Raw genomic sequence first — 27996 nt, 5'->3', positions numbered from 1 at the left:
CCCGGGTCCCCCCCCTCCTCCTCCCCCCGATCCCTCCTCCCCTTTCTCCGCCGGCTGCAACCGAGGAGCACAGCGGGGCCAGGCCCCGGGGAGCCCAGCCCAGCGGAGCCCTCCCCGCCTCGCCAGCCAGGCCGGGGGGGAATGAGCCCCCGCTGCCCTGAAGAGCCCGCCGCCGCCTGAGCGGGGAGCAGCAGAGCAGCGAGGCCTCCCGCCGGCCGGCCAGGCAGGGGAGCAGCTCGGGGGCAGGGGTCCGGGGGGGGTGGCTAGGTGGGGAGGGGGGTGATCATGGCTGCTCAGGTCGCCCCCGCCGCCGCCAGCAGCCTGGGCGCCCCGGCTCCAGCCGAGCTGAAGAAAGCGGAGGCGCAGCAGCGGGATTGTCCCCCGGAGGAGGCGGGGGGCGAGGCGGTGGCGGAGCGCGGCGGCGAGAAGCAGGCGGAGAGCGAGGGCCCCCCGGGGAAGGAGCTGCAGGACGGGGCCGAGAGCAACGGAGGGGACGCCGGGGCCGAGCCCGACCTGAAGAGCTCGAACGGGAACGCGGGCCCCAGGCCCGCCGCCGCCACCCTGAACAATAACCTCCCGGAGCCGCCCGGTGGCGGCGGCGGCAGCAGCGACGGGGTGGGGGCGCCGCAGCAGCAGCCGCCGCCGCCGCAGCAGCAGCCTCCCCCTTCCCACCCGGCCGCCTTGCCCCCGCCAGCCTACGGCTTCGGGCAGCCCTACGGCCGGGGAGCCCAGGCTGCTGCCGTCGCTGCCGCCGCCGCGGCTGCCTTCCACCAACATGGCGGACAACAAAGCACTGGCATGGCAGCGCTGCAGAGCGGGGGCCTGGAGCAGCCCTACCCGGGACCGGCGGGGGCCCCCCCGGGGCCGCCCCCACCCCAGAACTCGCATGGCGGCGCCGAGCACGGCTTCCCCAACCACCAGTACAACTCCTACTACCCGGCGGCAGCCGGGCGCAGCGCCGGCGCCTACCCGCCTCCCCCCCAGGCCTACGCCCTGAGCTCCCCCCGGGGCAGCACGCAGAGCCCCGCGCAAGCGGCCGCCGGGGCCAAATCCCCTGCCGCCGCCGCCGCCTTCCAGCAGCAGCGCTTCGGGGCCATGGGGCCCTCGGCCGCCGGCGGGGCAGCGGCAGGAGGGGGCGCCACCCCGCAGCCCACCGCTACCCCCACCCTCAACCAGCTGCTTACCTCCCCCAGCTCAGCCCGTGGCTACCAGGGCTACCCCGGGGGCGACTACAGCAGCGGGCCCCAGGACGGGGGAGCCGCCGCCAAGGGCCCGGCCGCGGACATGGCCTCCCAGTACGGCGGGGGCAACAGCCAGGTCTGGGCCACGGCCACAGGAGGGGGCCAACAAAGGAGCCACCATGCGCCCATGAGCCCCGGGAGCAGCAGCGCTGGAGGGGGGCAGCCGCTCGCTAGGAGCCAGCAGGTGAGAGCTTGGCATGGGGGGAGGCGTGTGGGGGCAGGGGCCGGGGACCTGGGCTGGGGTTAGGGGCAGGGGCTGGGCGCACGTGGGGTGGCTGAGGGGGCTGGGGACAATGGAGGGGAAGGGAAGAGGGGGGCACATAAGGGGCAGGGATGAGGGCATGTGGGGCGATGGAGGGGGGGTGAGGTGGGCGAATTTCCTACGGGTTCCCTCCCCCACTTGGACCCACACTGCTGGGGAGCTGCCATTGTCTGTGTCTTTCTCTCTCTAAAATGGCTGCCTCTCTGCCTTCCCTTCCTCCCCTTCCAGCCTTTGTGCGAGGCTTCCAGAGAGGTGCCTTCTCCTTCCCACTTCCCCTGCCTGCCTTGGGGGCTCTGGGGGGGAGATGGAGGGAGCCCCTGGGTGGAGGAAGGGCCTGGCACCGTGGTGCGTGGGGTGGAGGTGGGTAGCTGAGCTCCTGGTTGTTGGGCGAGGGAAGGGGTGCCATCAGTAGAGGTAGTGGGAGCTCTGCAGAGCAGCACTTAGACATTTGCCCCCATTACACTCTCTTCTTCCCTCTTCTTGCTCCAAGCGAGGGGCCTTTGCACTTCCTGGGGGTAGGAAGGTGGGAAGTGACCTGTTTTGGGCAGCTGCAGCTTGCCCGGGTTAGCTGTGGCCATTTTCCTGAGCGGTCTCTTGGTTAGCCCAGTGGCCTGGGCCTCTCCCTGGAAGTGCTGGTGAACAGTTCAGTGATTGGAGTAGTAAGTGCAGATTGCTTTGGTTTGGGATTTGAATTATGGAGGTAAAATCCTTCTGTCAAAGCCAGGAGACAGTTGGTCTTAGGTTGACATCCTATCTGTGATCTGATTGGCTCCCCATCTCCTCCTCTTGGCCATTTATAATTGCCTCTGATGTAATGGTACAACAATCCTGATGAGCTCATAAACTTTTACACTCTGCTTTTCTGCCAGCCATAACCCAAACCATCAGTGCCACTATCTGCCTCTTTATTCCACAGCTGAAATTGGCTGTGACCTTGAGGAAGTTCAGTAGCAATACTGTATCAGCAGGAGCAGAGTTCCAGACAGGCTGCCCTTGTTGTATTGTGCCTGAAACAAAAGAGGAGGCCAATGGCATTTTGTTTGTACCTTGGATTTATTTTGCTTGTTATGTTTTATACAGCCTGGAATAGATTCTGTGTTGTCAGAACAGTAGCAGGGGCTCTCTGTACAATGAGCGTGCTGTTTGTTTTGGTTATGTGACATTCCCATTGGTATAAAGGATTTCTTTGATGGAATCTAAGGATGCATTTATTCCTGACTAATTTTGACCCATTTTAGAAATGAAATGGCTTGGCTGGGTTCATTATCAGATCGTGAATGTGGGGCTTTTATGGGGTATGTTAGAAACCTTTTAAAAAGCATTTGTAGCTGCAGCACTAGAAATGGTGAATTACCAATTAACACTTTTTCATATTGAGTTTTCTCTTAAAGTACAGGCCTGGCCTAACTCCTTCACTACGTTTAAAGAGATTTTTTTTTTAAATCACTATATTAATTTTACTTAAGTTCGGAAGGAACAATTGTTTATTATAGTGACATTAAACATAAAATACCTGGAACTGTTGGTCCTGACTATATTGTAAATTCCTACTTTTTGGAGAGAAGTGGGGGCAGGGTAAAAGAGTCTATAAATGTTTTTGTTGTTCATTTGCTGGAAATATAACTAATGCCAGCAATACAAATGTGCTATAGCACTTTCAGCTACATGTAAGTCAGACATTTTGGATATTGGGACAGTGATGCTAACATTCTGTTCATATCTGTTCTTAATCAGAGTTTGCAGATAATCTCTTGCGCTGTGTTTACATGTCTTAGATCTGAATGTGTAATGGCCTTGTGCAGGACTGACAGACTTCTCTCTCTGCCCATACCCTGCCTGTTCTCATTGCTAGCCCTAGGTCAGAGACATTTGATACTCTGGAGTGTGACATGCAGCTCCAGAGTTTTCCCTTCTTGCTCAATCCTTCTTTTCTGTGGCTCTGAAAACTTAGTGTAAGTTTTGTTCCTTTATAATTGATAGTGATGTCTGCTTCAGCTTAACTGTGTGTTCTCTGTTACATTGAAATAGTGTGTTTTCTAGGAGAAGTGGCTCTTATCACTGCTGTGGTCACCACATTGTCCACATGCAACTTGTAGTAACTATTCTGGGTAAATATTTGAGTTCCTGGGCAATACAACCCTATGTATTTGCAAGATAGTTGCATAAATGTGCCATGTAAACTGGTGCCCTACTGAGGAAATTTTTTTTACAAAACACAAAATTCAACCTGGATTCGATGGGCACTAAACCACAGCCCAAGATTAAACTGTTTGTTTGCACTGGAGTAAAAATCTGTCTCATGGACCTATTTGGTTTATGAATAGCATGGTTGTGATTCTGTGATAGAAACTTTCAAAAACTTAGTTTAAAAAACAGCCCTCCCCTCTTCCCCCCCAGCCCTTATGTCCCCTGGAGGGTGAAAGTCTGGTCTGGTTATAATTAATACTCCAGGCATTCAGTTTAATACAGGGTTTCTCAAACAGGGGTCGCTGCTTGTATAGGGAAAGCCCCTGGCGGGCTGGGCTGGTGTGTTTACCTGCCCAGTCCACAGGTCCAGCCAATTGTGGCTCCCACTGGCCGTGGATCGCTGCTTCGGGTCAATGAGAGCTGCTGGAAGTGCTGCTCTGGGCCAATGGGAGCTGCTGGAAGGGGCTTCCAGCAGCTCCCATTGGCCCGGAGCAGCATTCCACGGCCAGTGGGAGCCGCTATCAGCCGGACCTGCGGATGGGTCAGGTAAACACACTGGCCCGGCCCGCCAGGGGCTTTCCCTACCTAAGCGGTGACCCCTGTTTGAGAAATCCTGGTTTAATATGTGTGAGCCTTCTAGTCCCATCAACTCAAATTATTAGTGAGTGTATGTTTGGTGTTTTGGGAGTGAAAGTGACTTTTAGACAGCGCAAATCGCCTCTATTAAAAAGTTCTATGTGCCAAGGATTATCAGACATAAACGCACACAATTCCTTTTCACGTTGTGAAAACCCTGTTGCCTGGCATTGTGGAACAGGTTTCCACGCGTATTCTCTATTGCCCACAAGAAGTAGGTTTAATAATAGTACCCCCAAACTATGTTATAACCTCCTCACAGTGTATCTTGTTTTGTTTCTTAGATCGGATTAAACTAAATGCTTTCAATGTCATTATTGTCTTGAACAGTGGTGAGCCAATTGGTGCTTATCAAGTAACTTTTTACCTGAGAAATTTCAGTGGGATGAGATTGGAGAGGGGGCGGGGAGAGAGAACAGTGTGCCCCCCCCCACCTCTACTTCCAGATTAAGGGAAGGGAGTTTGGGTGAATGTGTATAGTTGTCTCCCTTCATATAGTCATCCAGAACAGAAAAATGTTTAGGTTTCTTGGCGGTGGGGGGGAGGCAGACAATAAAGAGGAAAAAGCATAAATGTCATTCTCTAAGCTCAGGATGACCTATGAATGAGGTGGAGGTACAGACCCTTTTACCCATCTCTTGCTTTAGGAGTTACTTCACTTTTTTGATGTAAAACCTTGATTTGAGGTTAAGAGTAGCTGCTCACTTGTGCACAGTTTTGACAGCAACATGTAACCCCTCTCAACACTAAAGACTTTTGCAGATAGGTCACGTATAAGAATGCACAGCTGATCCAGGGCGGAGTTGTGAATACCAGGACATTCTGTATCTGTATGGATCGGGCAGATGCAGGGACTTTGTTGTTCATTCTTATGACCATTTTAGTCTGGAAATGCAGAGTTGGATTGAGATTAGAAGACTTGTTTTACAGAGCAAGTGAATCTAGAAGATCCAGGAGGTCTACGGGAATGACTGGCAGGAAATCTGGGCCATCTCACATGCAGGACTTCTAGAACTCTTAGTAGAATGAAAAGATAAACACTAACCTTTTTTTCTGTAGTGTATGGCTGGTTTTGGTAGTGGACTAGGACTTTGTCCAGTCCCATTAGTAGTAGTAAAATTAAAAAGAAAAAAGAGTGGGATGGAGGAGCGGAATGATCCTCAAGAAAATTGTCTGCAAGAAGAGACTTTCCTCTAATGAGTAGATAGGTGGGTATTTGTTTTGGTATAACACTAACTACAGCAAAAGGCATCTCCTGTAATGGGAGATGTCTTTGGATTGTATTAAATATTCACATGTTGAATAATCTCCTTATAGGTGTACTGGCATCCAGAGACATTTATTACATGTTCAGGGAACTTGGTTTAAAAACAATTACATGCTAATAATAATAATAATAAAAAATCTCAGGGCCCAGTTGTTGACTTTAAATCTCAACTTTAGTAGCAACTGAAGCATGAACATGTTGTTAAAAACATGGTTTTCAAACTAAATTGGCAGCACAGAGCCATTTAGTGCCAGTGAGCTGTGATATCTTGGAATCTGAAATTGAGCCCTGGCTCCTGTTCACTTTTATCTTAGGGTTTTTCCTTGCTTAGTATTGCATTGTTGGCAGGTCTTGTATTGCCCGTAAGGTCTAGTAAACATTAGTTCTCTACAACAAAAGAGAGGTGGCATTCTTTTGTGATGTGGGCCTTGCCTGTGAATGACTTTCAGACCTTGTCTCTGCTAGAAAAGTACACTGGTTTCATTCAGTTGATTTTTAAAATTGACTTAGTTAAATTGGTGTAAGCCCCTAATGTAAAACTTCTTAAAATGGTGCAAGCCCCTAAGGTAGACACTTAACGTTCAACCAGTTTAGCTAGATTAACTTCTAAATGATTTTACTTAAACTGGTCTAGTGTGGACAAGGCCTTAGCCTCCCCATTCTGTTTAAATATTTTGTGCAAGTGTGTTTAGGAGGCTGGTGTTTCAGGATATGCTTTGGGAGGCCCTAATGAACTAATGGCATCTACTAGGGGAGGGATAGCTCAGTGGTTTGAGCATTGGCCTGCTAAACCCAGGGTTGTGAGTTCAATCCTTGACGGGGCCACATAGGGATCTGGGGCAAAATTAGTACTTGGCCCTGCTAGTGAAGGCAGGGGGCTGGACTTGATGACTTTTCAGGGGGCTGGACTTGATGACTTTTCAGGGTCCCTTCCAGTTCTATGAGATAGGTATTGCGCCATATATTTTAAGCATAATCTGGTGGATAGGACACCCAAATGGGAGTCAGAATTGGGGTCTGGTTTTGTTCCCTGCTCTTTCACTGACTCACGCTGTATAACCTTGGACAATTCGCGTAATCACTCTGTGCCTTCGTTACTTAGCTGATGTGGGTTTAATAATGCTTGCCCACCTTAATAAAATATGCTGAGGTCTACAAGTGAAGGGCATTACATAAGTGCTTATTTATTACTCTGCATGGGGGTAGTGAGATCACCTTTTTGTGTATGGTAACTCCTGTGGTGCTGCTATTATTGCCAAGATACTAATAGAATGTGCCCTCTGGAGTTTGGGGTGGGAGTAGAGTGGGGACAGGGGCAGGTGTCACTTTATTAACTTTTTTTTTTAAACAATCTTCGGCAAACAGTTTCCTATCACTGTCAGTCTAGTTCCATTGTCATTCCACTTGACTTGTTAAAACACTAGGCCGTAATGCTAGTACGGTGAATGTTTTTTCAATAATACTCTAGAAAAATATGTACCAGATCTCTCTCCCATCATGGTAGGAGGTCGCAGGGATGTGGGAAGAATGTTCCTTTTTTTTAACAAGTATTTTCGAATATCGCTGCCTTTTTAAATCATGAAGGTACTAAGCTTCCAAGGATACTTTGGGCTGATATCGCACCTTTCATCTGAGGATATCATTAGTAAATATCTACCAACCTTCCACGGGCATTAACATGCATGCCTTGCAACAAACAACCCAGCTGCTTTTCTTAAAAACAAATGAAAACTTAAAAGGGAGCATGAAATAACACAGGCCCCCATGCTGTCTTGGTGTTACAACACCTACTGCTTCTCCACCAGTGTCCTTGCTATTGTGCTCAAAGGGATACCAACTTGGAAATTCCCTTTCCGCCTGAAAAATCTGTACCTGCTGATCTTACAGGTAATATCTACAATCACTATAACTGGAACATTACAGGTATATTACCTGTACCTACAGGAACATTACAAGTACCTTTTTTCTCCCCGGTTTGTTTACTTGGTATATTTGATGGCACTTGTATATGGGCAGTTTATTGGCGTGCTCAGTTGCATTTGCTGTCTCATGCACTGCTCTGGGGAGAAGTTCACCTGCATGACAGTAGTCCCAGTAGTAAAGCTAAAACGGAAGGGGCAGGCATGTGCAAAGTGAAGGAGAAGAGGGGTGGGCCTGACAGTGTTTTGATATTGCTGCTAGACCCACCCACAGCCCCTCCTGCAAAGACCCTTATAAACATCAGCAGGGGAGTACAATAGCTTCTCCTCCCCCCCTCCATTTTTTTTTTAAACCAGGAACTTAAGAATCAGTGCATGCTCTCTAAAAGGTGCTATGTCAAACTTAATTTTTTTTGAAATTAGTCAATTTAAAAAATAAAAAAGTTCATTGTAAACTTCTTGGGGCAGCCCCTTATGTATAAAGGGGAAATGCACATGGATTGAGGAAAATGTACCAGTCACTTGCTAGCCAAAGTCTTAAACCTACCAGCTAGAGGTGAAAGATGGGAGGGTGGAAGTTATTGTTCCCTGTTGCTATTTGGGAAGGTGAGTGGAACCGACACAGGTCTTGTCATTTTTTCTACTGTCCACCTGCCTGGATGATGATAGAGAAATTGACTGTCTTTTTTAGTTTTGTGCCCTTATTGACTTGGGCAAACTGAGCAGCTGCAAAGAGATCGGAGCTGTTTTCTGTAGGCTCAGGAAGACTTCTACACATGAACTGAATGTCATCTTTACAATATTATGGGTATAAACTTAAACTTCTTTTTAAAAGCTGAAATTCTGTTGAAGTTGGTAGTCTGGGGCAGTCCACTACTTCCTAGGGAAAGCTTGCCACTGGAGCACACATCTTTCCGTTCCAGTCTTGCACTCTGGTGGTGGTAATCCTTTTACAGAAGGGGGAGGCTGTGGCACAGAGGTTAAGTGACTTGCCAAGGTGATGCAGCAAGTCTGTAACAGAGCTGAGAATAGAAGCTAGGTCTTCTGCCTCCCAGACCTATACCTTAATCACAAGGCCTTTGGTCCATTTAATATAGGATTTTTTTAAAATATAATACATTTAAAAACAAAACAAAACACCCACAGCTTTTTATGGTGCTCTGTGTCTAAAGAAACACAGTGCCCAAACCAGCTGTAGGTGGTTTGCAGAATGACAGAGTAGTTTTGGTAAGGGCTGGAACAGGAACAGCCACTTCTTTCAGGGTTGATCTCATGTGCATACTTTCCTTGTTCCTGTAGTGATCTAACCATGTGGTGTAAATATGCAATAGGGATTGGGGAGGAGTTCATATTTCTTCCTCTTCTCTATACACCTGCACTCCCAGTTCTTGTCATAGCTCAGCAGTGAGGAAGAGGCATTTGCAAGTGTGTGTGTGTGTGTCCCTTTCTGGAGTGTCTCTGAGCATTGTGTAAACACTTGCTGAGCTGTCAATATGTACATGTGAGCTTTCTGTAGTGAAATGTATAAGATGCTGTGTAATGGTAGGTAAACAATAATAAAAGCTATGTCATAGTTCTTGTACAAATAATTCCTTGTTTTAGATACTCCAGAGTAAAATGATATTGCAGATGGAAGCTGGGGTTCCAGTGCCATCTCCTTTTTGGGGGCTGGTGGGGGGGGGAAGGTGAATAACAAGGTGATATGTACCCTTTCTCCCCCCGCCCCCCCATTCCTGGTGGGAGGGTGGCTTTTTTTCGTTAAACTGTCATAAGAAACCTGTGTGTAGAAGTAAAACATTAGTGGTTATTATGGAGGAACAGGGTTTTTCCAGTTTCATGTGCAGTAACCAGTATGTTGATCTTCCCATAACATAACTATTGTGATTGGAATATTCTCAAAGACCAGAAATGAAGTTGCTAACTATAACTATTGACAACTCTGACTGTTCTGAGCTGGTACTAACTGTGAGTTTGTCTATACCTTCTATGTCTAGACTGTTTCCCGTTAGCATAAATACTCCACCTCCCCAAGAGGCAGTAACTTTTGTTGATAGAAGAAGCCCTCCCATCAACATAGCGCTGTCTACACTGGGGGTTAGGTTGGTGTAACTGCATTGCTCAGGGGCATGGAAAATCCACATCCCTAAGAGAGCTAGTTATACCAACATAAGTTTGTAGTGTTAGACCAAGCCTCTGAATTGCAAGTTAGTACTAAGGCAGTATATCATGCAGATCTTAAAATGTTCCCTATTGGCTTTCCTAACACTTTCATTATAAAATAATCTTGTGACTTCATAGCAGGCTGTTGGAATTTGACAAGAAGAGACCTGTGGCCAGAGATGTGCCTTTTCTTTGTTCTGTGAAATTCCATATGGGTTTGTCTGAGGGAAAACCTGAAAATCTCCACTTCCTATGTGGTGTCAGCACAACTTCGGTAGTCTGCCAAAAGAATTGCACACACATTTCTAAAAAGATGGATCCAGGGCACTGCTCTACCACACCTTCACGTATGCAGTGGGAGAACCGGGAGGAGAGGGGAACTCCCTGAGCTCATAGTGGGCCATTTTTTTTCTCTCACCCTCTTCCCCACGGAGGAGGAGAAATGGTATCACCTGACTCCCAGCCGTCAACTCGTTCCTCTAGGCCTCGGTGCTGAGTGACCACGACTCCTGTTGACTTCAGTTGCAGTTAAGTGCTTAAAACTTCTGTATGTTAGACCCTGGGTGTGTCATATTGGGACCCCCAGAAATGAGGCCTATACAACTAGTGCCCCCTGCCAACATTTTAGTTTAGTGACTTATTTGGCATCTCATAGGAAAAATGTTGCAAAGGCAAATACAGAAGAGAATTCCTCTGGGGTATGGCATTCCACCTGTCTTAACCATAAGACCATACTTTTTTCTTCCTGTAGTCTTCTGCCTCATTTGTTATACACCTTCTGTCTCTTGCAACAAATAGGGCAGGGTGCCTACACGCAGCCTCGTCTATATCACAATCTTGACTCATTGCAGGCACGGAATGAGGCAAGAGTCCTGTGGGAAGAAATAAGAATACGTACACAGGTGGGGGCAAAACTTAGACTGCACATGCAACCTAACTTGAGCGTGTAACTTTCACGTAGGTTTTTAATGTGTTAAATACATTGCTGAGAGTTTAGGATCACCTCAACAGTACTCCAGTGGGTAGATAGCAATGGAGCTGAAATTCAGTCCCTGGGACAGTTCTCTGTCCTGCCCTAGAACAATGGTCCTAGGTGCAGGTTTGAGTTCCAGCTTCTAGAGCCAATGAGAGAATTCAGTAGCATCCCCTCTGTTTTTAAAGGGAGTCCTATCTAATCCTTCCTGCTTAGGTGTGGTCTAAACTGTTGTATGTATTGATATAATGTTTAGGTTAGGGGCATTATTTTTATACAGATTTAATTAATGGTACAACCCTGGTGTGTATATGTATACAGCCAGTTCATCTGTCCACGTTAAGGGGTTGCACTGCTTTAACTTTGATCGGCTTCTGAATAGGTTTTTGTACTGCTATAACTATCCATGTGTAGACAAGCCCTTAGAGGGATTCAGGGCCCCATGAGGTAGGATGAGAGAATTGGTAAGGCTGGTAAGAAAATCTTGAATTTGGGCCTGGGGAAGGGTTGGTTGAAAAGTTGTGACCATGCTTTTGTTAAAGTTGTGGTTTTAGCACAGTCAGACACCAGCGTGGCAATAAGCTGACACTGCTCTAGGGGTATTGTCTTAGGCTTCCCCTCAACCGCTTTGCTGATGAGGAATGAAGACCCCTCTGGGTATCCACACAAGGAGCACCAGCTCTGTGTGCATATCCACAGGAAAGCTCTAGCACCTTCTTCCAAGGCAAGTAGCCTGTCTCCCAAAGAAGGGCAGCAGCACAGAAAAGAAGTTGTGTATCCCACTTGGTTCTCAAAGGCAAGCATGACGGAGGGACGGCTGGGTCAAATTTGAGTGTGTTGGTGTGACCCTGTGCACCGAGTCGCAATGCCTCTCTCATTTGCAACAAGTAAATTGGTGTGTGTGCGCGCACTTGCAGTTTCCACAGCAAAATCAGGGCCCACAAGTTCTTTTTTTATTTTAATTTTTTTTTAACAGCCTGAATTATTGGGTTTCTTACCAGGACGTGGAAGATTCCTTGGGAACATGGTGTTGTTTTTTTTTGTTATGGGATTGGAGGAATGATCCTGGCCTCTGTGGTGATGTGAATGTTTAGAACCATCTCTTCAGTTACCATAAAATATAGAAATTGCCTCAGTTTGTACCTAGACTAAAGTAGCCTGTTTCTCCTTGTTTGTGGGCTCCAAATTCTGCTGCGGAGCTTGGGGGAGCCAGGTTCATGTGATTATAAGGGAGGATGGAGCTCCCCATCTGGGAGAAAAGAACTGTCTGTCATCCTTATTTCCTGCTGAATATTATTGAATATTGAATATTATCTAAAATCTGACATTGGACTTAGGTTTCTCTCTTCAGGCTAATACTGAGGGCTTGTCTCCACTTCCCTGGGGACCGATGCTTGGTGATCGATCCAACCGGGGGTCGATTTAGCAGGTCTAGTGAAAACCTGCTAAATCGACCGCTGATCGCTTTCCTGTCGACTCTGGTACTCCACTGGAATGAGAAGTATAAGGAAAGTCGATGGGAGAGTTTCTCCTGTCGACCCAGCGTGGTGTAGGCACCGCAATAAGTCGACCTAAGGTATGTCGACTGCAGCTAGGTTAGTCACGTCGCTGGAGTTCCGTAACCTAGGTCGACTTAGCCCTGTGGTGTAGAGCTGCCCTGAGAATACTAAAATGGAGCTAGGGCTGCTTGCTTCTATCACATCTAGTGAGAGGAGGAAATGAATCCTGTAGTCTTTCCCAAATGAGGAAGTGACTTCTTGGTATGATGCCCCCTGTAGGTGGCTGCACAGCTCTGTAGCTGGCTGCATAGCTCTCTTCTGGTCCGTTGAGGAGAACCTGCCAGTTAACAAATTGTGAACAGTGTGTTTTTTTTCTCTTAATGCTCACTTGGGGTTGAGCAGAAGGAACTTGACTATTCTTGTTGTAACATCTGAACTTGTTCCAGGACTGAACAGGCCTATGCTGCATACGCAGTGTTCTCTTGCTGCGTGGGATCCTTCCTGCGCTCAGGTTTCATGTCTTGCTCTCCATGACTATCAAGCAGTGGATTTAAAGTCCAAACGACTATAGGACTATGCACCCTGTACAGATTTAGAAGGAGTATCTGGTATTTATTAACTTGGTGTAAATAATTAAACTCTAGTAGCCAGCTAGCTAGGTCTTCCTCAAATGTGCTAGCCATGGAATAGTTTGAAGAAGACCACTTCCCTTCTTTAGAATAAACATTTAAATGGCTGAATTGCTGAAAGTAGTTGTTTTTTTGTATTTATTTTTATTTTTTTTTAACTTGTAACTTTTTTGGTTACTTGGGTAATGTTATCAAACTTGCATAAGACCCTGCATTCGAGGCTGGTGTGTTAGCTAGGCCTGCACATCCATAGATGCTCATGGACATGCAGAAATGGCCTTTTTATAGTGCTTTAACTGTGCTTGACTGCACATGGTGTGACAAAGTGGCTTTTGAAGTATTCAAACTATACACTGTGGATTGGTGGCTTTATTTATTTATTTTGTCCATTCAACTGTTGTTCCATATAGGATTGGTGATTCTTGTGCCCATTCATAACGCTTGGAAAAAGGCCCAGGCCTATTAATTACGCATGTGTAATAGATACAGCCAGCTATTGTAACTTGTGACTGTATGGGATGGGAACCTATCTTGGGTATTTGTATGTCGTTGTCCCCCCTGTTCCCCCTTACAGTAGTATCTGAGCACCACACAATCTGTCATGTATTTATCCTCCTTACCCCTGTGAGGTACGGAAATCCTGTTGGCCCCCACTTTACAGATAGGGAACTAAGGCACAGAGAGTGTAAGGGACGTGATTAGGATCGCACAGAAAGTCTGTGGCAGAGCAGGGATTTGAGGCCAGATCTCCCAAATCCAGGCTACTGCCCTAACCAGTAGCCGTCTGTCCTCTCTAGGAATGGGATTACACCTTGATAGTATGCCAGTCTGGTTTCTAGGAAGCTACCGTTTTATGGAGCATGCCAGTCTTTTTCCTTCATGCTTCTATTGTAATTGTGTATGGCACTTCCGATGGAAGGCCTTAATTTTCCTGGAATGGGATGTGTTTGCAATACATAAAAACATTAAACATCTCCCGCTGATGGCTGCAGCACGCTAAACCTGAGTGTATTGATGATGCATGTTGGAGAACAGTAGCAACGTAATAAGAATAATGATTTGTTTAAAAGGCACTCCTGCAATTAATGTGCTGGAGGAAGGAAAAACTAGTAAAACATTTGACCGAAGATGATCTTCCAGTAGTCAGGGATAAGCGAATGGAAATGGTTGCAGTAGACCCATCCTGGATAACCCATTTGTCTGTACTCTACAGATATTCCCAAAATATCTCTGCAAACCCTGCCTCTTAGTTCTTGTGACGTGTTGGAGATGAAGAAACTTGTTCTTTCCACTCAAAGGTGACTAGACTGCTCCTCACTAAAGGAAAAACTTCTGCTGAAAAACCATATGCAGCACATTTGGTATGGAAGTTCTTAAAATCAAGGGAAGTAATGTTACTGCCTTATAAAATATACTAGAGCAGATGGGTGCTCCTGTTCAGCCCTCCAGCTACCCACATCAGCCCTTAACACTCATCTTCTCCCAATTCCCTGACTCTGAAGTAGAGCACAAAACATTGGCCTAATGCAACTTTCAGGGAAGGAAAGGGGAAGAAAACTTGATTCTAATAAGACCCATCCGACAGGGTACCAGGAAATCTGATGCACAAAATGTTACTTTTGTGACTTAGTGATGGGGGTAGCATCTTTTAAAGTGCATTGTTTTTTTCAGCTGTAGTATTCTGGATGGTGCACAAAGATCAGTGTTTGCTTTGAATCTGCTGATTTATGCTGCACGTAGCACTTCACTGTTGAATTGCTACTTCTGAAAAGGTGTAATAGTCATGTCTTGCTTTCCTTTTTCATTTGTTGCCTTATGGTTTCTTGTTATACCTGTTCCTGAAACCAGTGAAGAGTTTGCCGCGTTGGCTGTTCCTCCTCTCCCCCTGGCATTGGCACAGTAATTAATTTTGGCATCTGCTCGCCAGCAGCCAGCTCACGCTCGCTCTCCTTTTTAACTTGTTAAACAACTTGCAGGGTTGCTAACTTTGCTTTAAAAGCAGTTCATTTAATGCCTGGGCTGATGTGGAGATAGAAGCTCACAGACAGAAGGAAAGACCAAGAAAACTAAAGGAAACTCATCACAACTTAGGTTTCAGGATTGCTGTAACCTGGCATTTAAAGCTTATGAAAAGTACATATCCAGTTTGTATTTAGGACCTACCCTAGGATGTCTCTCTCTCTAGGATTGGGATTCACATAAGGCTTGCCAAGAGTAACATATCGGAATCAGTATGGTGTTGGCTTTAAGGCTGTGCTGGAGTGTCCTTGCTACTCTCTGACAGCAAAGGCTTGGGTGCAGCTCTTTCCCACACAGTGTCTTTCCTTCCCCAGCCGCCTCTTTTCTCACTAGGGTAGACATGAGTGCAGCTTTTGGATGCAAACAGGTTACTTGGTTATAAATGCTGGAAAGTCGTTATTTGTTAAAGACCTCAAGCTGCATCACTGGTAAATACAGGTATCTTCTTCTCTTGCCCACAGCAGTTGGTAATTTTTTTTTTTTTTTTTTTATCCTAAGGAGGTGAAATTAGTGGTGTTTCCAACTAGAGTGGCAGAAGGCTTTTGGTGTGGGCTTTCCTGAGTACAAAGCTATTGCTCACCTCTTGATTGTGAGGCTATTTGTTTTCTCCTCCCTTTTATGTTAAGACAGCAGAATTCACATTGTCCTGAACCTTGTCAGAACCACTTTGTACACTAGCAGGCAGGCGGGCTTGAGGAGGAGTAGTATGTGGCAGGTAATCTCCTTTGGATCTGTCTGCACCACACTGATACCCCATTGCAAACTAGCAGGAGCAGTGTCCGCTGCCTTGACTTTACTTAGTCCACCACTGGATTTTGAGAGTGACCAGCAGAACTTGAATTCAAGGACTTTAGGAATAAATCTAGCACCAGTAGTATGAATGTTCAGGGTTTTTTTTTTTTTTTTGTATTGTTCATTGGATTAATTTAAGTCGGTGAGGGAGGAAAAACACACAGGTTCAGTTTACTTCCTAGGCCCAGCTTTCATATATTGTGTTAGCCTTCCTCCATGTTTGGTTAGGCTCAGCTGAAAATGAAACTTGTCTGGTATGTACTTGGATCTTTTGCTGTAGCAAAAGTTCTGCTTCCAAGGAGATTCCAAAGTGTGGTCCTCTAGAAACTATCGGTGCCACCCAGCATCCAGTGCTCCATTGTTATTAAGTCAGGCAGCTACTCTGGACACGATGGAACGCTGGATGCTGGGATGAGGTAGCCTCTAACAGCTGTACTTCTAGAACAGATTAATGCGTTGCATTCTTCTGTTTTGCAGTACTTTGCACTTCTGTAGGAATCCCTGGGAGCTTGTAACTTTTTAAAATTATAAATTAAACCTCACAACACCCTAGTGGGTCAGTATTGTGCCAGCCTTGTAAATTTTACTGACAGTTCACCAGCCCAGACACTGTCTGTTCACCCACCCTTGATCTTAATAATTTAAAATAAAGACACAAAACAACAAAAATGTCTCCCCAAACCTAAAGATCTCACTTGGAAATTAAGAAAACATTTACCAGGTGGGTAGAAATTTGCAAGGGTAATACAAGAAGTCTGGAAGAACCAAGAACTGGATCTCCTGACTTAGTTCTGGGCTTTAGCCATAGACCAGGGGTCCCCAACGCGGTGCCTGCGGGCACGGAGGCATCTAAATGCATCTGCCACCACAGTCCTTTGTCCGACATCTGCCAGATGAAAAAGGTTGGGGACCACTGTCATAGACCATTCTTTCCTCCCTTGCAAACTGGTTGTGGCCCTCAGTCGCCTAGCAAATTGACAATGAAGCACTCCTCTGAATAAAGTTGGAGTGTTTTGTTTCATTACTGTGGAGTGGAAGCGGATGAAATTCAGGGGTGGTGTTTTCTTTCATAATTTCCTCTGACCCCCACCACTAGATATTCTTTCTGGTTTGTACATGGATGTGGAGCCCACCTGCTTTGCCTTAATAAACATCTTTACCAATAATTTCATTCTCTCCTTGATTTTGGGTCTGTCTCGTGTACCTTGCGTTGCAACCAGGCCTACCGCAGAAAAAGATCTCTACAGAAAGAAAAGGTGATTATCTGAGAATCTGACAGAAATTGGACCCTGCCATCTTTCCATGTGTAAAGGGCTCCTTGAATTAATGAAACAAACTTTGCTTTGGAAAGTGAATCCTGAAGAGTCCTCTGTTGCAGGGACTTCCCTCAGGCCTAATGGTTTAGAGGACAGATTGAATGCCAGCACTGTTTGGTAGCTGAGGATGTCCTGCTGTGTCTGGAGTCTGTATTGCTCATTTGGGATGAAGAGCAGGGTTTTAGGGAACCAGATAGTTAATGGGGACTGAAAGTTCATTGCTGGCTATAGTTGTCTGAATAGACTTATTAGTCAGCTTCGAAGCTGTTTTGAAGTTTTAATGATGCTTACTGAGAATACTGTCTTGTGAATGATCTGCATGGCTTGGACTGCTCAGCTGTTCTAATTTGCGTCACTGAGTAACACTGGTATCTGGAAGATAGTCTTTTCAGTTGCAGCGTGGCTATTTTTCCTTTTATTTATCCCCTCACCAACCTGTTTCAGGGAGTTAGTTTCATGACTTGTTACTGGACCTGATCAACATGTGCACTTCTACCTCTTCGAGTATATAAGTGGGTCTGCTACCAAAATGCTACTAAGTAATGATCATGCCAAGGACACTACCAACCTCAAGTTCATTTCTGTGGTGCGAATAGAGTGTTGGTGAAATGTGGAGCCTGCTTTCCCAGCTACAAAGGAAGTTTGTTTTTCTTTTTCTTTTTTCTTCCCATCTTGGGAAGAGAAGTACCGTGGCAGACTTTTTCTATTATGTGTTTCTTGGGAGTGTCTCCCACTCAGCTGAAGAAGTTCATGGATGCAGACTTCTTGGTGGACCTGAATAGTGTTGCTTGGCTGAGGTTTCTGAAAAAGTCCACAGGAGGTTTTTGGAGGGCAGCCTGTGTATAGGGTGACTGGACCTGATCAACATGTGCAACAGTTAGTGAGGGGTGGGGGAGGAAAGAGGGGAGCTAGCTAGTCATTTTATATATGACTTGCATCTGACAAAGTGGGTATTCACCCACGAAAGCTCATGCTGCAAAACGTCTGTTAGTCTATAAGGTGCCACAGGATTATTTGCTGCTTTTACAGAACCAGACTAACACGGCTCCCCCTCTGATATTTTATATAGGTATGTGATGGGTTTGACAAGAAATAACTTGCACAAGCCACTCCAGTGCAGACAGATGTTGGCTGAGGTGATTGTATAGTGAAGTGGGAGTTACTATCTAAATACCAATGGTCTGACTGACTTTACACCAAGACCTATAAGGCGAATGTGATGATGGGTTGATTGGTGGTCATTGCTGTTCCATAAAGCTTTTTGTTGGGCTCCTGCATTGACTGACCATCTAAATTTATGTACAGAAGTTGGCATCTACCCATGGCATGTCAACATCATAGAACTACTTCTAAATTTCTAGTGTTTTGTACTGTAAACCACCCTATATCCATTTCTAGATAAGAGAGTGGGCGGTGGAAGAAGGAACCTACCTGTTGGTCAGCCAGTTCATGTGGCTGGGCATGGTATGGGCCAGACATGCACAACGCATGGCCCTTTATCCTGTGTAGCAAGCATTGTTGAGAGCACTATGACTCGACTTAGTTTCTGATTTTTTTTTTTTTCTCCCTAGTCCACAAACTGCAGTTCTGTTGGGCAGGATTATCTGATCACCTTCTGACTCTTTTGAAACGTCTTGGATTTAAACCTTGCTATACTGGCACAGTAGCAAAACTTAATGAATGTGGAAAAATAAATAAAATGTCATTGCTTTTGTTACCTGGATGGGGGCACCAGGGTTTTGCTTGTTCAGCACCTTCAGATGGGGGTATTTGTCTCTGTAACAAAGTGCTCAGTTGGGTTAGAGAGAGGAGCTTTTACCTCCTCCACTAGTTGTGCCTCATGCTGCCTGTATGGTAGACGCCTAGATTCTCACAACTAGAATTAGCAAGGCTGGGTCTGTCTGGCATCTTTACAAGCACTAACTTAGCTTTCAAACAAGGAAGTGCCCTTCTCACTCCCCTCCTGAACCAGCAGATGCACAGTAAATCTTTTTTGCTATATCCCTTGCAACGCAGCTTATTTTAATAACATGTGACTATTTCCTGGTAGACCAATCTCTGCAACCATCTACATGTAACCTACAGCAATTACAGAAAACTAAAACATACCGCATATCTAAATATGACAGTCATTCAGATAATATGGTGATTTGGGGGGACGACACCTATATAAATACCTACTAACCTGGAGTGATAAATACAATGGTCATCTGTCATGAAGAATGACTTGCTGAACAGGGAAACCTATAGCCTTGATAAGTAGGGTTTGGTTACTTTGGTAGAGAGAATTTAAAAGGCACAGGCCAGAGAGAGGCGAGGTGATTGGAAAAATTCTGGCTTCTGACAAAGTGCATCTTCTGTTGCTGGGAATTTCCTGGTATCTGTGGTGTCTGAGGTTAGCTGCTCCAGTTTTTGATGAGACCACGGTCCTCTTGGTAAGCCTGCATGTGGTATGGCATCCCTCTTTGCGGTTGTAACACATCTTGCCTTGACTACTATTGTGAATTAACTTTTCAGTGTCCATCTTTGGTACCTGCAGAGCATCAAAAAGACTCTCTTGTGCTACCTTCTAATATTTATATATCTGGCACATTTTGTGAAAGCTGGTTCTTTTTTTGCTCTGAACAGAGTAGCTTCAGGAGAGGACTCGAAGGTCTGTTCAGTGGAAATTTATTTGGTCTTGGCACCATTTTAAACAGGATTTTTGTTGTTTTTTGTTGAGTTCTCTCTTGTATGAGACATCTGTACAAAAACTGTCCTTGGCCATTCATTGTGTGTATGTGCCTGCAATGGTTATTCTTGATACATGTTTGAATTAGGGCTCTTCCTTTGTAAGTCCAGCTTCTGCTTACCTCTTCCCATGAGGTGGTTCTATAATGGTCTGTTCTGCAAACAAAAACCCTGCCCAGACTAGTTGAAACTGTGGCATAGGGCATAGTAGGAGCAGCAGTGTTTAGTATGGCTCTTCTGGGGTGTGTGAACAGTCCTCTTGCTGAGAATAGCGTTGTACTGTAATATCCTGTGTTAACAGGAGTGTTTGTATGTAAAACATGGGAGGTAATTGTCCTGCTCTACTCAGCACTGGTGAGGCTTCATCTGGAGTACTGTGTCCAGTACTGGGCACCACGCTTTAGACAAGACATGGATAAATTGGAGAATCCAGAGGAGAGCATAAAAAATGATAAAAGATTTAGAAAACTTGACCTATGAGGAAAGGTTTAAAAAAACACTAGGCGTATATGGTCTGGAGAAAAGACCGTAGGTGGGGGAGAGGGAACTGATACTGCTTCAAATATGTTAAGGGTTGCTATGAAGAGAATGGTGATCAATTGTTCTCCATGTCCACTGAAGGTAGGACAAGGAATAATCTGCAGGAGGGGAGACCTAGGTTAAATATACAGGTAGGGGAAGCACTGGAATAGGCTTCCAAGGGAGGTGTAGAATTCCTGTCATTGGAGGTTTTTAAGAACAGGTTAGACAAACACCTGTCAGGGATGGCCTAGGTGTACTTGGTCCTGCCTCAGGAGGTCCCTTCCAACCCTGTGGAATGGGGAGGAGATGTTCATTCTGATCAGAAAGGGAACTTGCTGGTATGGCTTTCCTGACCAAAGTGGACTAGTATCTTTCTCAGTGTTGATATATTGGAAATATCGCCTCCCCCTCCTTTTCCCTCCATTGTAAAAGTCCTAATTCTAAATGTGGGGGAGCTCTGAATGAATGACTTTTGGAAGAAGCAGGAGAGGAGAATACCTTAGGAAGTGCCTTTTTATTCATGTGATTCCTTCTAAAGGGATTCTGTAATTCTGATATTCTTTTGAAACATATACTTTGGCGGAGGAGTGGGTTTTTACCGGACTTCAGTTACCTCAAACTTCATCTTTGAAAAGACAAGCTTGTAAAGAGAAAAGTAAAAAATGCTGAATTATGACACAGTAAACTAGCCCCTCAGGTTATAAAAGGTAGCGAGTTCAGGCTGGGATATTGACCTTAATACAGACAGCTCCACCTTAAATAGATTAGATGAAAGTGCTTCTGACTAGAAGTTGAGCTCTGTTTACTATTGAATGAGAATATTAATAAGTTCTGTGCTCTGGCTTTTTAGCCTGCACTTGTCACAGACTAATTGTGAAAGAGCTAAAGTTGGTTTACACATTGTGGGGCAAGTTTCAGAAAGACCATTTGGTGGAGCCATGAAAATGGTTGTACAGAGGATGCCAAATAAGTACTTTAAAAAAAAAAAATGGAATGAAACTGAAAGTCTGGTTCTCTAAACCATAATGTCTTTGATCCTGCTGAATGTTAACTCTCATTGTTTTCTGTACCATAATCCTGACTTGCGCTGCCTCATCCCCTGAGATGTGCTTTGTTTCCAGCCACTTCTGTGGCATTACCTTAGTGTTATAAGGCAAGGTAGGAAATACCCTCTGCTTCCTTGGGGCAGGTCCTCAGATGGCATAAACCAGGCGTTGGCAACCTTTGGCACGCAGCCCATCAGGGAAAGTCCCTGGCGGGCTGGGCCAGTTTATTTACCTGCGGTATCCACAAGTTCGGCCGATCGCGGTTCATATGGGATTTTGTTGCTAGGGTTAGACATACTGGCCTTTATGTATCTGGACAGGTTTCCGAGATTCCAAGGGATCATTGGTACTGATGGCTCTAGGTAGTATAGTTCATGAAACTGGAGCCAGCACTCAAAGTTCTTATTCACTACAGCCTCGTCACTTAAATTAGGACTCGCTTGTATTTTGAGACAACTTTAATGCTCAGTTGACATTGAGCTGGGTCCAGACTCATTATAGACTGCTTGAATTCAAGAGCAAAGTTCTCTTTACATTCTCAGTGATTTCTGAATTGCCAGCTATCAAAGACACATTTTTGGGTCCGTTTCTCTTTCTTGTGGTAATGGGGCTACAGTGTCCCTACATGGGGTGGGAAGTGCTGGAAAATGAATGAGTAAAGCTGCTCAGTCTGTATCCTGTTCACTTCAGCAAACCAGGGTAGCTGTTTTCACTTTCAGATAGCTGAGGTTTCTGTCACTGGTTCACTACTTTATTTGAACAACTTACACTCTTGTCTTGTTTAAATAGTTAAACTTGATCTCTAGATAAAACCCCCTCTGTAGAAATGAAGAAGCTGGTGACAGGCTTCCTAGTGGAGAGGTGTAGTCTCCTTGTTACTCTCCAATATTCAGCACCGATGGAGTGAACATCAGACAGCCTGCTTTCTAGTTTATCCAGTAACTGAGGCTGGTTATGCCTTTGTGCCTGGGTAGTGTAATGCGTGCAACACAGGGGAAAAGAGGACAATCTCTTCTGAGCGAAAATCAAATTTATCTTCGGTTCTGTAAGATCCCATCTGGGTTCAGCTGTGGGGAGTTGATGGAAGCTGCATCTGTGAGCTTGCAAAAACAATGTTAATCGGTGTTTTGTTGGTGAGAGCTTTTCTCTGTTTGGTGGCTTGCAGGTCCCAGAGCTCAGTGGTCCCTGTCCTCTGACTAGCTTGGGCATGTTAGACTCCAATAGGAGAAGCAGCAGTAGCTAGCTGCTGCTTCTCCCTGAATTTGCAGGAAATGGATTTACTGTCTTTGTACAGGAACACAGCAGCCAAACAATAGTTTGTGCTTGCAGGGCCATGTGGTGAGTCACGTGACCTTGTGCTGTTTCTGCCGGGGTCCTTACCCATCTGTTCTCTCTGCTCTTTCTGGGTTATCAGGCACAGATCCAAGTCCTCACAGGCAGCCAGCCTCATGGCCAGAGATTATGAGCACTAACCTTCCTGGCAGGGGCGGTGTGGCTTTGCTTTTATGCAGATTAGCCATGTGCTTCTCACTTCAAGGTTCCACAGGAAAAGACATTTCCTGTGCTTGGTTCTTAATGGGCGGTTCCCGGCTCACTGTACAGGGACCGTAGGGTTGGGGCCTGTGAAGTGAAAGCATGCATGGAAGAGGGATTACAGTACGCTGCCCCCCCTTTCCCATTCCACCTCTGCTACTACGTCACCACAACACAACCACACGCTCTCTCATACTGTTGGTGTCATTCATTCAGTGCCAAGATTGCTTTAAAAAATTCCCTTGGCCCCAGTTCAAACAGGAGTACAGCTGGGATGTGTTAGATTTTAGGCAGTCTGCCCTCAATTTGAGATGAGTTATAAATAGCAGTGCCGACTTCCTTAACTACCACTCTCGGAGGTAAAATGCAGGTTAATTACTGTGGGAATCAATTAGGGCTTCTCTGGGTTAAACAGCCAGGGTTGCTTTTTTATTATTATTTTTGATTCCCCTGCCTTTCTCCATGTTCTCCCTCCCCCCCTGTCCTCCCAACATGGACAGCAAATCTTATCGGAAATAAATTGAGATCCAAGGTGAGAGGTTTGTAATTCCAGAAAATTGTTTCTGGTTTATCCCAGCACTGGCCAATATCTGAGTGAAGCCAATTCAAGCGCTGCAAAATTAGACTTTAGTGAGAAACTCTTCCCCCTTTTCTCTGTGCCCCCGCCTTCCCCTACCAAAACTATTAGATAGGTAATAGGCTGTCGTAAAAGTGAAAGGAGTGCAGGTTTGGCCGTGGAGACTGTTCTTTGCTCTGTAGCCTCCACTTTCACAGTAGGACTCTTTACATATTTTTCATGTTGGTCTCATAAATGAGTTAACTCCACTTAACCCTTTAGAAAGGTACGAGATCTTCCTTTATGATGTCTTGTTTTCTGGCAGAATTGTGTGGGTTTTTTTTTTTAACACTTGGACCTGCTTTGAAGCCGTAGAAGAGTCTTCCCTGTTCACTTCTACTTGTGTGTATTAAAGCATTGCTCTTGACCAGCACTTGCTGTTCTGTTACCCCGCTTAGGATAATTTTTACGTTTGTAAAGTTGTTGTCTCACCATTGCAGTAAAGCCAGAATAGTGTGTGTAGGGTAACTGTATCTTCTGTGGCCTTTCTTCAGGTAAGGGTCTCTTGCACTTTCCATTATACAGCGTGACTTGGGGGTTTTGTAGAGCTTGTCAGTAAGCGTGCTCTGGACTGAAACTTGGTGCCCTTGGCCTAGGAGTGAGGTTTTTTTGTGTTTTTTTTTTTTGTCTAATTTTTTTTTTTTTTGAAAGAGCAGTTTTGATCTTTAGAATACAAGTTTATCCTAGAAGATTAGGGTTGGAAGAGACCTCAGGAGGTTATCTAGTCCAACCCCCGGCTCAAAGCAGGACCAACCCCAACTAAATCATCCCAGCCAGGGCTTTGTCAAGCCTTAAAAACCTCTAAGGAAGGAAATTCCACCACCTCCCTAGGTAACCCATTCCAGTGCTCCACCACCCTCCTAGTGAAATAGTGTTTCCTAATATCCAACCTAGACCTCCTCCACTGCCACCACTGACAACAGCCTAGGTCCATCCTCTTTGGATCATGTGCTTATTTTTGCATACAGTAGAGTAGAGCAAATCTGGTTTTTGAAAATTTGCCTGATGACTGAACTAAAAGTTTGGTTGTATAACACTCTCTCTCAAAGTACCAAAACTTGACACACATTCTGAGATCGCTTCTAGTTTCTCTTTTGGCTCTTCTTCGAGTGATGATCCCTCTGTGTCAATTGACACTACTATGAACTGTTCCAGCTCCAGCGCATAGTGTGCATGTGCACCCGCGTGTGGAATCTAGATAGGGACCACACATCTCCAGAACCTCCAGTTACAGTAAGTAATCGTCTCTTTCTGTGAATGCAGGAGGGTGTAAGAGAAGGGTCTAGACTTCACTGATCAAGAAGCAGCAAAACTTTTCTCTCAATTATGTCTCGGTGGCCTTTACTGTGATTGCATGTCAAAAGCAATCTACTCCTGTGGTTTCCTGTCGAAAGGATTTCCCATGTGTCAGTCCAGAGAAGGATCTCCAGCCTTTTGCAGTCAGGGTTTGGTATTTCCTTATTTATCCTGAAGTGTTCTTGCAAGTGAACAGGCATTACTCCCTCTTGGCTTTTCCATCTCGTATAACATCAGTGTGCAAGGGGATCTATAGCCCACCACCCTCCAACTCCTCTCACTAGCTTCTGGATTGATAGGCCCATCACTGCATTTCAGTCGTGGCTGTTCCTTTCTTGAAGCACATGAGTTACACTGAATAAAGGGATTCAAGTAGAATCCCTGATGGTACTTTTTTTTTTTTTTTTTAAACTCTTAAACCAGAGCAAGTCTGTTAAGGCTAGGCCAGTTAAAGTCCTATCCCTGAAAGGGGTGATTGTGTATGTAATGAGAGATTTGGAAGAAAGAGGCCACATGCTGTATTGCTGCTGATGCATGCTGCAGCCCTGAAGGAGACAAGTTAGCCTGCTTGGATTACAAGCATCAGAGATGTGTATTAAGTTTTTTTTTCCTTTCCTTTCCTTAGGGATGAAGTTTACACTTCTGTCACGTACAGACTTTGACATAAAGGGCCTCAGTTTAGAATGGTGTGTTGTAGAAATAAACCACTTAATTGTCAAACTTGCTTTTTGTTTCTGGTAGTGCCCATAGTATGCTAGTTGCTTTCAATATAGAGAGAGAGACCTAGAGAATCTCCATCTAAAGATACATGCTATGTGCTGTGCTCCACCTTGGCCAAGCAGAGTAGGTGATGTGACCACAGTCTGGAAATACAAAGTCCTGCTTTCTAAGGGCTATATATAAACTATTCCCTATTATTCTTCAAGTTCATCAGTAGCAGTCAGCTGGTTTCCTGCGGGCGTCACAGCAGAAGTGGCTCTTAAAAAGGGATTTGAACGGTGGCATTAGCCTTGCAGTTGATCAAAGGAAGGGAGATCTGTGCATAGGGGCTAGTCTACGCTAGAAGCGATGCAGCTGCACCGATGCAGCTGTGCCACTGTAGCCCATCTGGTGAAGAGGCTCTATGCTGGGGTCCCCAACACGGTGCCTGCGGGGCATCTAAGTGTGCCCGCGTACTGGCCGGTGGACGAGCATCCGCTGAAATGCCACCGACAAGCTGCGGCATCGCCTATTGACATTGCCGCATTTCGGCGGCTGCTCGTCCGTCACCATGGTCCTCCACGGCTCGTCGTTTGGCGCCCACCAGACGAAAAAGGTTGGGAACCACTGCATGCTGATGAGAGAGCTCTCCCGTCAGCATAATAAAGCCACCTCCCTGAGAAGTGGTAGCTATGTCAGCAGGAGCAGCTCTTCCGCCAACAAAGTGCTGTCCCCGCTGTCGCTCAGGTCACTGTAGCTTATGTCACTCGGGGGGTGGGGGGTGACTTATAACTTATGTCGCTCAGGGGTGTGAATACCAACGTAAGTGTCATGTAGACAAGCCCTAAGAGGCAGCGTATGGTGATGGCTGGGTGTTTAAAACACTGATATTTACATGAGGGGCTGGCCTCTGGCGGACGGGGGTAGTGATAGGTAGGGAAGGGTGAATTATCCAGGACTCGGAAAATGGTGACCAGAGGCCTGAGCTTGATCAGGTGGAACTGAGAGGATTCAAAGATGGACTGACTCTGGTCAAAATTACAGGCAAGGGAAGTGGTCCTGGTGGTAGCCTCTTCCTGCAATGTCTGCCACAAGTGCATGTGTACTTGGCTAACATGTTTTTTTTTAAAAAGTCTTAGTTCTAAAACTCCATCCTTTCCATGGGCATAGCTCTAAAAGCTGAGGGCATTTTATATTGTTACCTGTTCCAAAAATTACACAAGAAACACGTTGAACACACTAAAAAGTGGAAATGCAGCTTTACACGTGCATTGGTGTGTACACATGTAGCACCACGCCCTGAAATAAATGTCTGGATTAATGCAATGGTGTGGCTGAATTTAAATGCGCAAAAGGCGAAATTAACCGCATGTAGAGGTACGCAAGAAACTATTGGTTCCAGGAGGTTGCTGTGGGAGCCATAACATTTTGACTTCTGTGCGTTTTAAATTTTCAGCTGTAGCGTTGTATTAACACAACTTTTTACATTTAATTTACTTATTTGTGGTGTACTTGCTGCTTAAACCATTCCCTGATATGGGAAAAGACTTTTCCTCTTCTCATGTGAACGGACTGCTCTTTAGTCCCCCAGTTGGATATATCAACTGACTTCCCTTTCCCCTAATGACCCTTCTCTCTCCTTCCTTTCTTCAGGCCTCGGAGGAGATGGCAGAGTGTAAAAAGATTCCTCACAGCTGGATTAGTGCTGTGGGGAATATCTGTAGGCCCCGTGTGCTTGCTTCTCCTCCAGAGAGTGATGCTGTATTTTATAGCATGACTGCAGTTTTGTCGGCTGATAGCTCATTAGTTGAGGAGATGCAGGGCAGCTTGAGTTTTATTGCACCCCTTCTTGCTGACCAGTTCCTTTTATCGTTCTATGGGAATAAGGATTGTATAGGCAAATATGGTGTATATTCAGTTCGCATACACGTCCTAACTTTCTTCACAGCCTTCAAGCCCAATGGATCAGATGGGGAAGATGAGACCTCAGCCATATGGAGGAAGTAACCCGTACACACAGCAGCAGGGACCTCAGTCGGGGCCACAGCAAGGACATGGCTATCCAGGGCAGCCATATGGTCCACAGACCCCTCAGAGATATCCCATGGGAATTCAAGGCAGGACACAGAGTGCAATGGGCAGCATCTCGTATGCGCAGCAGGTAGAGCAAAAAATAAAACCTCTCGTGCCTCACCACAACCCATTCTTCTCTGACAAGCAGATGAATGGACTCCTTTAAATCTGGCTTGTGAATGTGTGTACTAACGGGACCGGTCTTCAACAAATTCAGCTATGTCCTGTTCTCAGTTATGGAGGTGAAAATATTATCTGTTGTTTAGGCTGTGTTGTGATGTGGTTGGACTTAAACAGATGAATCCTTATGTGAAGGACAAGGATCTGTGATGATCTTGCTTTCCAGAGAGGTGACAATAGATCTTTAGTATCACAAGTGTAAGGTGGGGAGGGAGGGGAAACAGTTAATGGATTAAAACAGCATCTACACAAATCTTTACCAGCGTAGAGAGACTTTACATTACTACTCAGAGTAATGTAAACTTCAGGTCGGGGTGGCTTACTGCTTCATACAATCATCTCCTCCTGATCTCCTGCAGAATTCAAAAGGCTGCCTTTGCAGTGAGACTTCACTCTTTGTG

The 27996-nt window shown here is 45.7% G+C and overlaps 1 protein-coding gene across 1 annotated transcript in view; it reads left to right on the top strand.

Annotated features, from left to right (window-relative positions):
- Positions 1 to 285: 285 nt before the first annotated feature.
- ARID1A (AT-rich interaction domain 1A) overlaps positions 286 to 27996 on the top strand; it is a 78683-nt gene continuing 50972 nt past the window's right edge. The window contains exons 1-2 of the mRNA XM_039511189.1: positions 286 to 1425; positions 27291 to 27503. Coding sequence (XP_039367123.1) covers positions 286 to 1425; positions 27291 to 27503 — 1353 coding nt within the window. The remainder of the gene's footprint in view (positions 1426 to 27290; positions 27504 to 27996) is intronic.

The sequence above is a fragment of the Mauremys reevesii genome, linkage group 23, assembly GCF_016161935.1.
Source record: "Mauremys reevesii isolate NIE-2019 linkage group 23, ASM1616193v1, whole genome shotgun sequence".
Classification (NCBI taxonomy): domain Eukaryota; kingdom Metazoa; phylum Chordata; order Testudines; family Geoemydidae; genus Mauremys; species Mauremys reevesii.
Note: the sequence above shows the minus strand (reverse complement) of the source record. Positions and strands in the feature narration are given on the sequence as shown.